Source organism: Botryllus schlosseri, chromosome 6, assembly GCF_051294905.1.
Source record: "Botryllus schlosseri isolate E-star chromosome 6, Bs_hap1, whole genome shotgun sequence".
Classification (NCBI taxonomy): domain Eukaryota; kingdom Metazoa; phylum Chordata; class Ascidiacea; order Stolidobranchia; family Styelidae; genus Botryllus; species Botryllus schlosseri.
Window position 1 is genome coordinate 16,887,531 of NC_137241.1, and position 18,083 is coordinate 16,905,613.

Sequence of the window (18,083 nt, forward strand, 5' to 3'; positions counted from 1 at the left end):
TGTGTTGGTTTTTAGCTATGCCTCGTGCTCGTTGGGGATCAGGATTGCGAATTTCGTCATGGTGGTCAAAGAGTGGTGGCTATTTACCTGTACTTCTTTGTGGGAACTCGGCAAAATTACGGCCTATATACACCGTCTAGACAGCGTAATGGTGAAGCGTCCGGCTTCTTGATCGGTGGGTCGTAGGTTCGACCCTCGGCCGGGTCTGACCAAAGACCTGATGAGTAACACTGGTATCCATGACTTCCCTGCTTGGCGGTCATGCATAACAGGGATGGCATTGGAGGGGTGGTGCAAGACTTGAAAAGGCTTATATCTGCACCTTCCTCGTCCAGCGGCATATGCACTCATAGTATGCGTATGCGCAGATCGTGTGTATGTATCATGAGTCGGTGTATATTAGGGATGGTGTGAACCTCGGAAATTTCGAGGTTCGCGTTCACAACAGAACCTTGGTAGGTTCTGCACTGTGAACCTTTGGGTAAATTGTAATTTTCACTCCATTATAAGATCTTTGGCTCAAATTTATTGCATTTCAACTGCGGGCCACACCATGCATGGTGCTGGCAGCATAGAAAATCAACACTAAACGAGCATGCACCATTCACCTCGACAACCTTAAAAGTTTTACTTGCTTTGTTGCAAAAATTTTCTCGGAATATCCAGCTTTCCGTTTATGAATATTTAGTGACTCTCTGCTGTGAGCTTGACCCGCAATCGATACACGTAGTCAGCGAATGATGCTTATTCAACCAATCAATGACATTGATATCGTATTCTGATGTAAAAAATCGAACGGTCGTACTGGGTCAATCTTGACTTCATATCTTTACTGTACCATTAAAACCAAATCCGTGCGATTAAGGTGCTTGCTACTGCTGCATAACTTGTTGTTTGTGGTATCGGTAGCGAGTATAGAAACCAGTTGTACACTCTGCTCAATATCATGTAGCAATACTCAGACTCCGAACACATTGTCCGGTCTGGCTAGGACCGTTAAGGCGTAAGCTTATATTCCTTGGTAAGTCTCCGTCGAAATTGTTGGCAAAGCGACGGAATGTACTGATTTTATGCAATTATTATATCTTTTGATTACCGCAGTTGAGACATTTAGCGACGTTTAAAACGCCGATATGTACTTCATCATTGTGGCATTATGTGGGCCGAATCTTCGCTAGGTATCGTGTACATTAATATAGGGCATAGGCCAGGGGTGGGCAAACTACGGCCCGCGGGCCGCATGCGGCCCGCAACACCGTTCTGTGCGGCCCGCGAGAGTCTAAAACAACTTATTAAAAATATTGATAAACTGCGTACTAAATATCGAATTAATGCGGGAACTTGATTAACCTTTTTCTTAGTATATTTCACCTAAGGGAGTAGTTCTCAAAATGGGGGCGCACCCCCCTTGAGGGCATGAAAGCATCTGAAGGGGGTGCGAAGCTGAGGTCAACTGAAAAAAAATTTCGCGCTCCGCGCGATTTACACCCAGTTCTTAATTATTGCTCTGTATTGAGTCTGAATTTCATATCTAAAAATCTCTCATCCACAGTCGTAATCTTCCATGCCAACAAACTATCCGTTACGTTTGCTAGCATCCTGGTCGCGTTTTGTGATATGACGATAAGGGGTGGGGCGAAATCTTTCACCATCACAAGCGGGGTGTGTCTTGAAAAGTTTGAGAACCACAGTTCTAAGGTAAATATTTCCTATGTTATTTTGTATGTTTAATTTCTGGCGCGACCATCTCAAAGACCACGCATCTTGAAAGGTTTCAACCGCTAAAAATCACAGAAATCCTAAACGAGATTGACGCCACTCCAGTTTTAACTATTTTGGTGATGTGCTTATAAAAATCGATTCGCGCGTGTCTTAGGTAGATTCGTTCTATGCGTAGAATTGGGGTATTTATATTTTATCTACACATATACTAGAGGAGTGTTTGACGCTAACATCGTTATGGTGCTGTCAGCATTGTGTGTCCTGGAACTGAACCCCAAGTGGAATTAGTAAATCTATGAACAGATCGCTGCTCATAGATTTCAATTTCAATCCTGTTCTAAGAATCGGGACAAACGACTTTCATCGCTATAATTTTGACAAATTGGTTATAGTGGTCGACCAGCCTATGAAAAATCGCCACTATGTTTTTGACGCGTGTGCGGTCTCATCAAAGCAATGTTTGGTAAGCATACACATTATCTCCATGTCCTCACTATATAATCAAATGCCGATATTGCGTTTTAGTTTATAATCCCAATTTTATATAGTGCGGCCCGCGAATGGATTTAGATGTTGAATGCGGCCCGCGAGCTCAAAAGTTTGCCCACCCCTGGCATAGGCTATCACTTCATTGAAAGAAAGGGTTGGAATTAGCAATATGACGTCAAGTGACGTCACGAGGTTCACGTTCGTGTTCACACAGAACCTTTCAAAAAGGTTCGCGTTCACACGAACCTGAACCTTTCAAAGGTTCACACCATCCCTAGTGTATATGCCGCAAAAACATCAAGGACAAAAATAACCTACCTCCTTTCATATAGCCAGAACCGTAACAGCACTAGGTCAGCCCCCCCAAAAAATGATAATAAATAACATAAACCTGGTCTTGGGCCCCCTTTTGTGTCGTACATTTTCACAATGATGGCCAATGTGAAAAAGTTTCATGAATTTTCAAAAAATACTCTATAATTTTATGCTATTTCACGAAATAATTTTGGGCCCCGCAATTATGGGGTTTGGGGTGTACCAGTTACGGTCCTGATTACGACACTTCCGCATGCGACATTCAAGCATGTGATCTATTTTCGCCAAGACAATTCGGTCAACATCTTCGTAACGGAACATAAAAGCTAAATTTGCTCGTTAAAAATCTCGTCAATTCAGACAATTATCCGTTTACTTCGGACACAGGTTCGCAATTCGTATCATTAGATTGTGATACAATAAACAGCATTTTAGGGCAGTATTCGTGATGCGTTGTCTGTCTTTACCCATGATCATGAAAGGAACGAACAGGTGATTTTCCGCTTGATCCGTACAAAGCCGTTTCTCCGGTCAAGAGTGAGCGGAACCAAAGTTGGCGAATTGAGTGGAGTCGACTGAAATTGGTTTAATCCGGTATCGGGAGTTTTTAGAGTGAGACAATACAGTTGATTATCACTGCGGGTGTATACGCTATACCAGGGGTGTCAAACTCAAATTGTGACACGGGCCGGATTCAAGCCTTCAAATCGCTCGCGGGCCGGACCAGTCAACTGACTCCAAATGTTATCTCGTGCCCTTTCATTTCCCTTGAATACTTTATTATTAAGCATTCGCTATATTGATAATACGTGGATCATATGGGTTTAATTCAAGCAAGTCGCAACACCATTTATTCGCGAATAATGAAATTAGCAAAATACGATGATTTTCCGGTTGAATAAAGTTAAGAACCAATAAAACAGTGACGCTAACGACAATATAAGCAGTCATATTTCTATATTCTAAAGCTCACTTGCTTTAGTCGTAATCTGGTTTTATCCCAGCGTATGTGATGGGAGGAATCCAAGCTATTTAACTGTAAACGCGGTCGTTTGAATTTGGTTTCTTATTAATAAATCACGAGTCGGGTTTCTCTTAAGTCCGGGAAACTGTTGGGTCGGAAATGACACAGCAACGCGACCAAAGATATTTCAATTATTTATTTATGCAACTAAGATATTTTTCATGTACACTCTATATAACGACTACATATTGACACTTTAGATTCTGTGAATAGCTATTCTGTCTGGTCCATTTTACCATTAAACTCATTGTGCAATTTGTGCTTTGTCAAAATGGGGTGTCGATGATACCGAGTAGTTGTTCCTGATGGTAACTAGAGTGAAACCGGGTGGCCGGGTGCTTATAATATGTTCTATGAACATTCTCGACATTTGTTGTCTCGGTTTAATATTTGATGGAACTATTTCCTGCAAAACATCTGAACATGCTACTGATGTGTTGGATAATCAAAGATTTTTTCAATCGCCTCAAAATTGCTTCGCGGGCCGGATGAAATCATCTGGCGGGCCGAATGCGGCCCGTGGGCCGTATGTTTGACACCCCTGCACTATACAGTTGCTAAATGTCGGGTGTATTTAATTTGTCAATGTCGGCAATGTTGACAATGCCACTCTGGGCCGAAACTGCGGATGGGGTTGTAATGACTCGAGTCAGGTTTTTTTGGTGACTCGACTCGACTTGAATCAATCTTGGTATTGACTTGACTTATACTCTTGTCATTGTGCTTGACGTGGACCAAGTCAATACTCAAGACTGCATGGGATAACTTATGGCCTTATCTGGTACATAAACCATCACCTACAAGATCGAGAAGGCCGACGTTCGCAAAACTGACATCGGTGATTGTTTTCGATTTCAACCAGACGACTCCAATTTTGAAGCCATAAAATTCATCACTCGGCTACTTAACCACTTCGACTATCTCGCTATACATACCACGCGATTCTTGACTGGAAGACCGGAAGATTGACCACAAACGCAAATTATGTATTACTGATCATATTATTTGGCCTACGTTGAATTGAATAAACGTCTAGTCTTTATACATTCAAGTGTCAGATTCGCGATAAAAACGCACGTACGAACGTAGGCAAAAAGTGGACACGTTGGCAAAAAAGTAGGATTTATAACAATACTTAACGCGAATCTCAACAGCAGTCTAGTCGGAATGTTTGTTATTCATTTCATCGACATGATAACGACATCCATATCCCGACCGTTTTTCCAGGGTACTGCTCATCCCTGTGCGTCTATTGAGCACGTGACTCCAAAAGCTCGAAGTTCCCAGCAAGAAAGAGGAGAGAGGATATGATATTCTTTTTCGCCTGCACCATCGAGACGCTTTGACGACGGACTTGCGATACGGCCGTGAGGTCATCTAATCTGCGGCCCCGTTTTTTTCTCCTCCATGCTATCCGTGATTGCTGAGCGCCTAGGTGGACAGCTGCGGAAACCAATTTTCGAGTCTTTGGTATGACCCGGTCGGGGATCGGACCCACGACCTACCGATCGAGAAGCCGGACGCATAACCATTACACTATCTCGCTATCTCATAAAACTTCCTAAGCTTCCAGCTGCGTCAAGTGGAAGTAGAAAATTAAGGTATGAGCAGTTTCAAAAAGTATATTTGATCGTGGTTCAAATCCCGGCGTTTTTGCGACATTGGCGACATTGGTTACATTGGCGACATTGACAAATTAAATGCACCCACAAATATTCATGTCCCTGATTATAGTTTGACCAATTAAAGCAGTGGTTCTTTACCTTTTTCGACTCGTAGACCCCTTGGCCGATATTTGAGCCGAAATTACCCCCTAAGGAAAAGTTGCCCGGTTACTAAAAAGGTGCTTTTTGACGCGCAGCCATTTGTTGACTGAGCAATACATGCCAAAACGTATTCAGATATGCCCTAACTATGTTGAATGCGGACCGCATTACACTTTCGTAAAGTACCGCTGACGACTTCCATATCAATTATTTGACACTAGGTGTATTGTTATCAGTGGTGGCTTTTGGTGTGGGCGGTCTTCCAGGGGCCCTTGGTAGAAGGATCCCCCATCTTTGGTTTAAGTTCCTTTTCAATGATTACAGCGAATAAACGTGGAAATCCGTGTACCAATCAAAAAGATGGTTCCGTATGGGTCAATCATCAAATCTATGCATTTGTTAGAAAAGTTACATAACCCGATAACCAAACCTTATGACGTGGTGTGTTGGCTTATTACTAGGGCTGGGCAAAACCGAGTACCTGAGTGATTCGATTCTGAATCACGTAAAACGCTTCGAGTCGAGTGGAGTATTCGAGTATCACTCATTATGACGTCACAACAGAATATAATATGTCAAAGTTGAAAAATGTACCTTTTATCCCACCACAAAGAATATAATGCCTGTTATCCGTTACATTAAAGATACTTTGGTATTTTTTCGACCATACCGATTTCATTGCTCTTGTTGACAATGTTGTGGGATGATGATGACTTTGAAAATGTGTTATTTCCAGTAACGTTCGTAGCTTTGTACTATGTCTCGTAGGCTGCGACACGGCCAATCAAGGTTTTAAGGGTTCCTCAGTGTAAAATGGTATCAAAACTATAATTCTCGATAGTAAATTAACTTTTAGTTGTGAGGAGCGCATAATTTCAGTACTCGAGAAACTCATCTTTAACTACTCGACTCGAATCATTACAATTAATACTCGATTCAGATTCGAGTACTCGAATCATTGTGCCCAGCCCTACTTATTACCAGTGTTGGGATGACTCGAGTCATGACTTGACTCGAGTCAGACTCGAGTTAACTTTTTCGTATGACTTGACTTGACTCGAGTCACTTTGCAAAAATGACTTGACTTGACTTGACTCGGCGCTTAAAAAATGCGAATTGACTCGTGACTCGGAGCAAAATTTACGAGTCAATTTCGAGTCATCAAGTAAACGGTATCGATTAAATCACTGAATTTTGTGAATGTTAGTATTATGCGCAATACGCCTGCTGTGTAATTGCGAGAGTAACCAGCCATTCATTGATTGTACGTTTCACTGATCCTCTATTGTTACACCACAAATAGATTGACCACAAACGTAATGATCACAGCTTACGTTGTTAGTATTAGGAGTTGCAATAGATTAACCTTATAACAACGTATCTCTGTTTCTTAGACGGCCCAGTGCGTAGATTTCACGGCGATCGCCTTTACCGACCCTCTTGTATGGTTTAAATCCATCGAGTATAGTTTGTGCGTTTATTTTCTCACGGATGGGTATAGTGCAGGGGCGGGCAACATACGGCCCGCGGGCCGGATCCGGCCCGCGAAGGGATTTTGTCCGGCCCGGGGACAGTTTTCCGTCTTAGTTGATAATGCCGCCCGCCGGCCAGTGTCCGGTCCATACCGCGAAAACTATTACCGAGAATGGACACCACCGATAATGGACGGAGAATGCAATGAATGCTACATTCGGTGTCGATTCTCAGACATAAATTTCTCGACAACGGCTTCTCAGTAGGTTAGAATCTTGGCATTGGCCAATCTCGGTAATGTCCATGTCCATTCTCAGTATTGCTATAGAACCGAAAAAATTGACGTAGTAAGCAAGTAGTGGGGAGTCTCGGCAGACTAGGGCTGCGGGGGTTCTATGCCAATACCGAGAAAATCATTACCGAGAATGGACATTACAGAGAATGCGTGTGAGAGTGGAGATTACGCGTAAGTTTGTAGAAGCGAGAAGACTTGCATCATCGGCATTTACGATGTACTCAACCCTAATGAATTGATATCTTGGTATATTTGGGGTATACGGGGCTTATCGAACGCCTAGAATTTTTAATTAGGGATTGCACCAAGTGTTCATTGATCAGAGAGAAGCAGACATGGCGGTAGCTGTATGACAATGGTGTTTTAAAATCCACATTGTATTCGCCATTATCGGCGATAAATGGCTTTGAAATGACATTGCTGTCGTTACAATACATTCATTACATGCGATTTATTCCTTTTATATGTGGATAGATGGGGGAATAATGTACCGATTCAGCTATCTGGCCCGCCAAGTACTTAATTTTCCTACATCCGGCCCGCCGACTGGAAAAGTTGCCCGCCCCTGGTATAGTGCATTGTACCATATCAATTTATTACACTTCTCGAGGCTTCGAGCCGATTGGCTGCTAATAACAGACTGTTGCATGTTGCTATACATAGTAACTCATGCATTTTATTTGCAGTTCTACATGTGCGTGAGCGATACAACGCCTTCTTGCAGGCATATTTAACTTTATATTAGGTATCTGATTCAAGATAAATAGCCAATTATTCTGTCTTTCACACAGCTAGCAACATGTATTGACTTTGAATCGTCACTGATACTTCGAAAATACAATTTGACTTGAATTATGACTTGACTCGTGACTCGACTTGACTTGACTTGACTTGACTCGAGTCACCTCCAAAAAACGAGTGACTTGACTTGACTCGAGTCACCTTCGAAAATCGATTGACTTGACTTGACTCAAGTCAAAATGTGCAATGACTCGAGATGACTCGTGACTCGAAGGTAGTGACTTGATCCCAACACTGCTTATTACTAATGTCACCCGATAGCTTGCCAAATAAATGTGGTATATTAGCCTGCAGCAGTTGTATCGCTGTTTTATTATTACACGCTACATGCCATACATCTTCAACATGAAGACATGAGGATATTTAACTGGGTCACATATTTTATCATTTTACAATGTATAATAAAAGAAGGCTCAGGAGCTACAACCAATCAACATTGAAGCCTGCTTCAAAACCGTGTCACAGTGTCATATACTGAGTGACGTAATTCCGGTCCATATGGCGCATTAATATAAGTTGGTAATAATAGAAGCGATGATCTAGGGGTAAAGTCTCCAAAAAGCTGCGATTACATACTTATAGTGCCACCTGGAAGTCTCGCCTGAGACTCCCCAGCAATCGTAGTGCCACCACTGATAGTTATCAAAAATTTATCTAAATCAAAAGAAATTAGGTCATCACTTTCCGTGGTGGCAAAATTACTCTAAATTTGGCCGGTTTTTTACTGGTCGGGTAGTTCCTGACTACAAATAAATCACCAAATTCGCTTTTGCGATGGCCTAATTGAGTTGAATCAATGAATTTCGTGTTTTTCACGTTAGCAGAGATGTTGGCATAAAAAAAGGTAAACAATAAACATTTTTCCCAACGGCCTTTTTGTGCTGAATTCTCCCCGACTTTTCCCTGCTTGGTAGCAATTTGGTCGAGAGGCTGTCGCGGGTCCAACGACATCGTCTCATGCGCCTCACTTTTTCAAGGACTGGAAGATTATAGATGCATATAAATAAATATCTAGCTAAGAATCCGCCAAAAGAGACTTTCAAAGAACTATAGTTTCATACTTTGCAGTTCTAACATAAAAGTCGAAAAATGTTGCGAACCCAGTGTATCTGGCGTGACAACGCTATAGCCAAATTCCTCCCAAGGAGGGAATTCCCCCGGTTGGGAACCACTGAATTAAACGGTCTGGTTATGCGGTTTAATACACGCAATACTGGTGATCCAATTCGTGTTAATATCACCCTTCCTGCCTTCAAAATCTTCGCTCTTCGTTACCATAAAATCAATTGCTATTGTGAGTTTGGGTAGCCGCGTACTCGAGTTAGTCCCTAATTATAGCTAAGAGCTGTATATGTGCTACGGATAAAAATGGGTTTTGGTAGAGCGTCAGGCTTCCATAGATCTGTATTAAGGGTGTAAAATACAAGCAACAGTGGTTGATTCAATTCGCATATAATAACCTCGTTGTATTTAAAATCCTCGCTCTTCGATACCCATCTAATCAATAACTATACATCTTCACAGTGTTAGTTTGGGTAGCCCCAGTCGCGTTGCAGCTGAGAGAGGGTAAAAAATTAATTGCAATAAATGCAATTACCAATATTATGCTGAGGTGTCGCTATGCCGATGAGTTCCCACCCCACGCAGATGTGTTCAAGCGTCGCATGCTGAAATATCGCATAATGCTTATCTCTTGCATGCTCTCTTGTCACCGTGTTCACCTGTCACTATGCTGATGTGACAGGTGGTCTAATATCGCACTCTTCTTTGTTCAAATGTTCACGAATGTCCAGTTTATGCTATAGTCCCTGCACAAGTAAAAAGTAATCGGTCGTTTACAAAGAAATAGATTATAGATATGTGAAATAACCGATTACGATTACTTCGGATTTTTTTTTCGAATGTAATCGATTGCGATTACGATTACTTGAAAATGCTGTAATCGTCGTAATCGATTAGGATTACTAATCACGATTACCCCATGTATGTGTAGTGATTGAAACATTTCAAATAGACGATAATATTGTTCTGCGGCCCGTCTCATCTGTCGTTGTTATAATGTCGTCCGTTATGCATGGAATGTTGATAACCGCCGCCCTATTGTTACGAGTAGAGTAGTTGTTGCCTGTTTCGTGGTGGTCGCGGAAAATTTCATTTCGCCAAAATTCCAAGTCATCGCTTCCTTGTTTGCGTCAAAACATCAGCCACTTCATGGTTCAGCAGGTGAACTTCCTGATAAAAGCGATTCTATACGTACTTCTGAAACGATATCGATGATCTGACTTCCTCGAAATCATAATCAGCACTGAAACAACAAAGCATATCGTCATTCCACAATGCACACGTAATGTAATTGATAGAAAGTTGATTGGGTATTTGGAAATGAAATTCCTAGTAAATTGTCGCACGCGGAACTAAGATATACATTTCGGTGTGTGACTTAGTTGAAGTTGGTCGCATTATATTGTGCACCTCCACCTTCCTACAACCAGCATCTATCTTATAAAATTCAGTTCCGAAAATGTCGCTCAAGTATTGGTTTCTCATTATGTTCGTGATCGCGATTTACTCTCGTTCGTCAGGTACGAAAAGATTGTGTTCCATTTCGAATCATAATGCAATTTCTCCTTTTCAGCGCATTATTGCACGAGAAGTTACGTCGATGGCAAATGGATATCAGAGGAGGATTGTGGGGTTGGTATGCAAGTAGTTTTACGTTTCCGATAAACGTTCTATTCTGTGTACGTTTCATGTAGGGTACTGAAATGATGTCGGAGATAATAAAGGAACTTCAACGCAGATCAGAAGAAGAGAAGAAATGGACTGTGAGTCGATTTTGAAAACTTTTCATTCCCATCTTTTGTAACGCAATGAACAAGCTCGCATGATATTTTGAGCCATCGAACCTCGAACTCGAAGAATTCACGAGATTTATAAAATTTTGACTGCTTGTCGAATTCTTTGCAGGTTTTCCAGCGAAGAAAACACAGAAACGTGGATTTCTACGGTAGTTTGGCTGATTATGAGAAAGGATTCGGGGAACGTGATGGAGATTTCTGGCTCGGTAAGAAGGTTGCGAATTTCTTTTAATTCCTTCATAAGTGTTGGGAATCTTTCGATCTGCACTTGGCTATTGTATGAGTGGTAAAGCTGATTCTGTATTGAATAATATTTTCTGCGATTATCTAGAGCAGTGATCTTCTACCTTTTTCGTCGTGGTACACCCTTTTTATGTTAACTCAAATTCGTACACCCCCGACTACATAACACACCGATTCCGTAGTAAGCCTAATCCGGGTGTGTGCTCTACCTTTTTGCTATTCACGGCCGTATTTGGATTACTTCGCATGGCTGCTTTCCAGCGGAGAGTCGTCATGGCGCATCTAGACAACAAATACTTATGTTAAATTGGCTACTAGGAACTTCGCACCACGGAGAGCCCTTGTGGTGCTCTGTGCCATCTTCTGATCGCGCATCGGCGAAAAATATTACAACCTGGTGAATGAATTGCGTCGATAACATCGGCAGTTTCATATATTACTGTAAAACATTTATCTATTCTTAGCCCACGTGATCAGACTAATCTGTAGAGCTGATGGACGAGGTATCTTCGAGAATTTTGGGCACAAATTAATGATGATGCATCTTCCGGTTTTTATTAATCACTTTGTTGCATGTTGTCTCATTGTTGTAAGTAGGATTGTAAGTAAAGTATATTTATATATATATATAGGAATCGCCCAAACGTACCAGAAAAAAAAGCTTCATTCATGAGACATTCTCTATTCGGTCCTCGATGGCGAATGCAATGACCTAATCATACCTCGTACTTCGAAAAGACAACTTGACTTGAATTGTGGCTTGACTCGTGACTTGACTTGACTTTTACTCGACTCGACTCGAGTCACCTCCAAAAATCGAATGAGTTGACTTGACTCGAGTCAAAATGTGCATTATGCAATGACTCGAGATGACTTGTAACTCGAAGGTAGTGACTTGATCCCAACACTGCTACTCACTGACTTGGACTCGGACTTGACTCGGTGGTCATTGAAAAGGACTCGAATTGACTGGAGTCAAAACTATAAAAGCGAGATTGACTTATGGCACAGAACCTTGTGACTTGGTTACAACCCTGGTAAAAAGTAACCAGTTTTTTCCTAAGAAAACTCTGAAATATAAATGAAAGTAGGTAAAAAAATTGAACCACTTGAGTATAAGCAGTGGTGGCTTTTGGAGTGCGCGAGGTGGGCTGTCGCTTAGGCGCCCCTCTTTCGTTTAAGCGCTTTTTCAAGGATTATAGCGAATAAACGTGGAAATCGGTGTAACAACCAAGAAGATGACTTCGTATAGATGGCCCAATCATCAAGTCTATGCATTTGTTAGAAAAGTCCCATATCCCGATAAACACCAAGTCTCTACATGCGGTAATTTTGATGTAGACCTTGTCTATCCTTACAACCATGCAATAATATATGCAAAACTGGGGTCGGAGGTGGAGCCCCCCATAATCTGCGATTACATACTTATTGGGGCATCCCTAGAAATCTCGCCCAGCCCCTCCAATCGTAGGGCCACAACTGAGTTTAATTAGTGAAGGTATAGGCAAAACCTATTTGACTACTCCGAAAAAGTAAAGATACGTCTTGGTGATGATGGTAGGCCTGCATGCAACCAAAAAGCACTTGTATCTTGCATTTTCGACTGGCAAAGTAACTCGAATCAAAACCAACAATCGTTTCACAACGCTTGTCTTCAGGACTCGAGGAATTGCATGAAAAGACAAAGGACGGAAATACGGAATTGGAAATCAACATGATCACGAAAGACACAAGAGTTCACCGGGTTGCTAAATACAGGCAAGCTTGATTTCGATGCATCATTTAATACGCAAATTATGAAACATGAATAGATGGAAAAACACGAAGAACAAAACTGAACAAAGTGCCCACAGGTTACATCAGGGGTTCTCAACCCGCGGCCCGCGGGCCGCATGCGGCCCGCAGACGCTTTTTCTGTGGCCCGCGAGATCTTTCAATATGATCGCAATTATTACCGGCACAGTTATGTTGTATACTGTATCAATTTAGCTACTAAAGCTCTCTTATCGCTTCGTCTCTGTTTCGTTTGATTTATTCTCATTCTTCAATGTTTTCTGGTTTCTTGATATATGGTCGAGTTTAGATTCTCATTGTTCTGAATAGGTCTTCGGACAGTTCCATTTCGAGTTACACATATCACCTGATCTTAGAAAAAAGCGTTGCTAGCTAGGTCTCAGGCTAAGCAATCCATATTTTGAGGCATTGTTGAGATTGCCGACGACGTTAAAAATGCATGGTTCAAAATTGCTTGGTGTATCGCTAAACCCACGAAATCTGTTAGAGAAGGTGTTTCTCCAACAATACGTTACTATAATGTGCGAATCTCCGCTGTTTCCGGAATTTAGCAGCAAGGACAACTTCACCTAACAAATTTCGAAGCTGCCGTTGTCTGATTCAACCGTGACAAGAAGAGTAACAGCAATGTCAGTTAATCTTTCGTCGCATGTTTTGAAACGCGTTGCCCCGTAGACTACTTTAACCTAGCATTGGACAAATCTACGGACATTGCAACGCTAATTGTATTGAGGTATTCTATCAGAGTGGATATATTTGTAGACGTAATACTGGATGGGCAAACGTGGGGAGAGGGGACTAGCAAACAACATCAACTTAATCACAAAGCTGACTTCTGTAACTATTGGTGCAGGGCATCAGCCATGGAAGGAAAGGAGAATGGTTGATTGGTTTGCTCAGAAATCACCCCGGACATGAAACTTCTTCTCATATCACTGAGAGCCCAAAGTGACAATGGCCTCTGTAAAGAAAAAGTTACCGTAGTTTAATACTTGCACGCTCACGCATTGAAACAGAGAGTTCAGCTCTCTGGTGCAAGGGTTTGAAGGTGCACATACCGACTTGGGAACGAATGCAATGCGCGCTTCATGAAGGGATTTATTGTTCCTTCGGAAGATGACACAATTTCACTAGAAACAGCAACTGAAAGCTTACGAACGCTGTCCATTATGCTGTAGAATGCATACAAACTAAATGCCCATACACGACTGGTAAATAGGCTATATTAGCCTAAATATAATAGTATAGTCCACGAATATACGGTAGTAATTAGGGATGGTGTGAACGTGAGGTTCACGTTCGCGTTCTGTGTGTGAACCTCGCAAATTTAGAGGTTCGCGTTCACAACAGAACCTTGGTAGGTTCTGCACTGTGAACCTTTTTGGTAAATTGCAATTTTCACTTCAGTATAAGATCTGTGGTTCAAATTTATTGCATTTCAACTGCGGGCCACTCTATGCATGGCGCTGGCAGCATAAAAAATCAACACTAAACGAGCATGCACCTTGACAATTTTAAAAGTGTTACTTGCTTTGTTACAAAAATGTTCTCGAAATATTCAGCTTTCCGTTCGTGAATATTTAGTGACTCTCTGACTCTGTGAGCTTGACCCGCAATCACACAACATCACGAGCGAAATACGTAGTCAGCGAATGATGCTTATTCAACCAATCAAATACATTGATATCGTTTTCTGATGTAAAAAATCTAGCAGGCGTACGGGGTCAATCTTGATTTCATATCTTTACTGTCTCATTAAAACCAAATCCGTGCGTTTAAGGTGTTGGCTACTGCTGTATAACTTGTTGTTGTTGTTTGTGGTATCGGTAGCTAGTATAGAAACCCGTTTTACACTCTGCTCGATATCAATGTCGCAATACTCAGACTCTGAATACATTGTCCGGTCTGGCCAAGACCGTTAAGGCCTAAGCTTATATTCCCTGGTTGGCAAAGCGACGGAATCTATTGATTTCATTGGATTATTATATTCTTTGACTATACCGCGGTTGATACATTCAGCGACGTTTGAAACGCCAATATGCATTTCAGCATTGTGGCATTACGTGGCCCGTGTCGTCGCTAGGTATCGTGTACATTAATATAAGCTATCACTTCATTGAAAGATAGGGTTGGAATTAGCAATATGACGTCACGTGACGTCATGAGGTTCACGTTCGCGTTCACACAGAACCTTTCAAAAAGGTTCGCGTTCACACGAACCTGAACCTTTCAGAGGTTCACACCATCCCTAGTAGTAATGTTCTGCGGCCCGCAGCGCTTTTTGCTGTTAAAATGCGGTCCGTTACGCAAGGAAAGTTGAGAACCCCTGGGTTACATAATCAGGCATAACCAAAGATTTTGAAAGATTTACGTGAATTATCATGAATTTCGCGATATATGATTTTGACTCGTTTATGATATTGATATTTGAGTCGTTGTGCTTCACTTCACGTGACTCACGGTTGAGTACCTAGATACAGGTACCGATTGCTGGTCGCTTCGTAGACAGATATTGTCCGTCAGCGACCGGATAGCATTGTATCTGGGATAGATTCGGACTGTATTGCCATTAGGACACCATGTCTTGGGCATGTTCGTACTTTGTTGCCACCAGGACATCATATCTGGGATATGCTCGCACTGTTTTCCGCCACTCTGGGATCATGTATGGGGTAGATTCGTACTGTGTTGATACTCGGACATAATGTCTTTGCTATTTCCGTACTGTGTCACTACTGAGATGGTGTCTGGGGTATGTTCGGACTGTGTTCCACCATTCGGACATCATGTCTGGGGTATGTTGCCACTTGGACGTCATGTCTGTGATATGTTCGCACCAGAGTTGGATCAATTACATTATTTCAGTTCAATTACAATTACAATTATAATTACTTTCATGCATGTTTCAATTACATTACAATTACAATTACTCCATGCTAAAAATATCAAATTACAATTACAATTACAATTACTCCTTGCATGCTTCAATTACATTACAATTACAATTACAATTGCTGCTGTTGAACATGTAATTGAATAATCATAAATTCAACCGTGCTCTTTGACAACCGTAGCGTCGTATTTAACAACAATTCAAGTCTAGTTCAGATTGTGTAGTAATAAATGCGTTTATGTGCGTACATAGTATGCTATGTAAGATGTCATCGTGACGTAACACGTAATATAAACGTGTTTATATGCTCGGTAATTATGGCTCACGTAATTGGAAATGTAAAATGTTATTTACCTAATTTCCTATGGGTTAGGATTAAGGATAGGGTGCAGTATGTCGTTGAAAAAGTATTATAATATATGCACGTGTTGGATTTCCGTATATAGTATATAATTAAAGAAATAATATTATTTTTATCGAGGGACGTAGGAATTAGGATGAGGAGTAAAAACAAAACCGTGCTTTGTCAGATAAGACGTTATATAATATCCAGTGGTCTGGTTAGTTAGCCAGACGAAGTAACGATGCAGCATCGTGATCTGAAATCGTATTGTAGATTGCCAACCCACGGATAGATGCGCAAGATCTGAGTCACGGATGAATGCACCGACAAACGTACTGCAGAGCCGGCTAAAAGCAGCAAACTTTGTAGTCCTAGAGCTGGCGATCCATGCGTCCAAATTTGATGCATCTGGTCTTTATCGTAAGCTATTGATGTACTAATTCCGAAAATACAAAACAAAATCTCGTCAGGGCAATGTATCTGCTCCAAAATAGCCGTTTAAGGCCGACTGTTCTGAAAAGTGAGAGCGCTGCAGCAGCATGACCACAACAATTACCAATTACGCCCAGCGATTGTTCAGAACAATGCCGATTCCCAGACTTTCACGACTATTTTGGGATGGTACCATTGCCTGGAAATATACTTTTATTGCGGAATCAGTGCGACACTAGCTTTCGATTAGGACCATACATATCAAATTTCGACGCTTGGATCGCCAGCTATGGGACTATCAATTCTGCTGCTTTTAACCGGCTCAGCAGTTCGCTTCTCGGTGTATTCAATCGTGAGTCCCGTGTTGCGAATCCATCCGTTGGTTAGTAATCTAAAAATTGTATACAATGGCAGCCGAGGCCAACATAGCGATAAAAAAAAAAAAAAAACTTCGCCCGCAAGGGCGCAGTCACGGGCTTCCGCGAATGGATCCACCAAATTCCTTGTCGACATTTAAAGAGAATGCATTATAAGTCAAATATTTTATGTTGTGCTTGTCAGGTCTCAATAGCAATTTAATGTAATTGAAATTGTAATTGAGCAAAATTTTTGTCAAATTACAATTACAATTACAATTACACAAAATAAAAATGCTTCAATTACAATTAAATTACAATTACATTGTAAAATGTAATTAATTACATTCAATTACAATTACAAATTACAATTGATCCAACTCTGGTTCGCACTATCGAATGTGACTATGGAACGGAACCTTCCGTTTTCCCATTGTTAGTCACGCTCGACTAATTCTAGCGGTCTTGGTCAATCGCAGCGCAACAATTAGCTGTAGGTTAGATGTCATATGACTAGGGTTGCTATACGTTCGGAATTTCCCGGAGATTTCCGCGATTTCACTGTTTAAACGGCGTCCGCGAGGAAATGCTGAAATATGCTTAAATGTACGGAATTTTGAAGGCTTGAATGGAGTTGCAATTTTTTTCGTAAATCAACATAAACAATATATTATTTTTGAAAAGATTAATGCTACTTGGAAATTTTCTTCACTCTGCGACCGATTTAGTGTCTCATATATTGATTTAAATGTTGGTAGCCCGACCCTTGTCCTCGCACAAAAATAGAATAAAAAATAAATTAAAATAAATATCATTCACTATATAACGCTAATTGTAATCGCAGTGTTAAGAGAACCGTATATTCCTAGTGTCTGTAAGGCCGTATAGATGCTTTAGTCAAATATAGGTGTTCTGAAGCTTGGGGTGGTTTGCCTTTTTTATTAGGATTGCGAAGATGTTGAACTCGATCAGTTTCCAGCATAGGCCGTCTCTGGTACTGACCATTTGTTTAGTAATCAGTAGATTTTGCAACTTTTTTACAGCTTCCGGCAGCTTCCTAAATACTCAGAAGTTATGTAGTATCGTGTTTTAAGCTGTTTGTAGGATTCATACATTGCAACTTTTACAACTTTTCTTCATTTTTGTCATGCAGCTTTTCTACTTTTCATGAAAATTTTTGCAATTTTTTTTTTTTTTTTCATGCGAAGTTTTGCAAGTTTTTTCGATTATTCATGCAACTAACTTTTTACTGGAAATATTTGGCACTATATGTAAATAG

General features: G+C 41.1%; 1 protein-coding gene across 1 annotated transcript; it reads left to right on the forward strand.

Annotated features, from left to right (window-relative positions):
* The first annotated feature begins 10,124 nt into the window (after window positions 1-10,124).
* LOC145441822 (ficolin-1-like) lies at window positions 10,125-12,754 on the forward strand. The gene is made up of 5 exons (XM_080319758.1): window positions 10,125-10,467; window positions 10,521-10,579; window positions 10,642-10,710; window positions 10,853-10,949; window positions 12,645-12,754. Exons 1-5 carry the CDS (start codon window positions 10,407-10,409, stop codon window positions 12,752-12,754), a joined length of 396 nt encoding a protein of 131 aa, XP_080175884.1. The 5' UTR covers window positions 10,125-10,406.
* The last annotated feature ends 5,329 nt before the right edge of the window (window positions 12,755-18,083 follow it).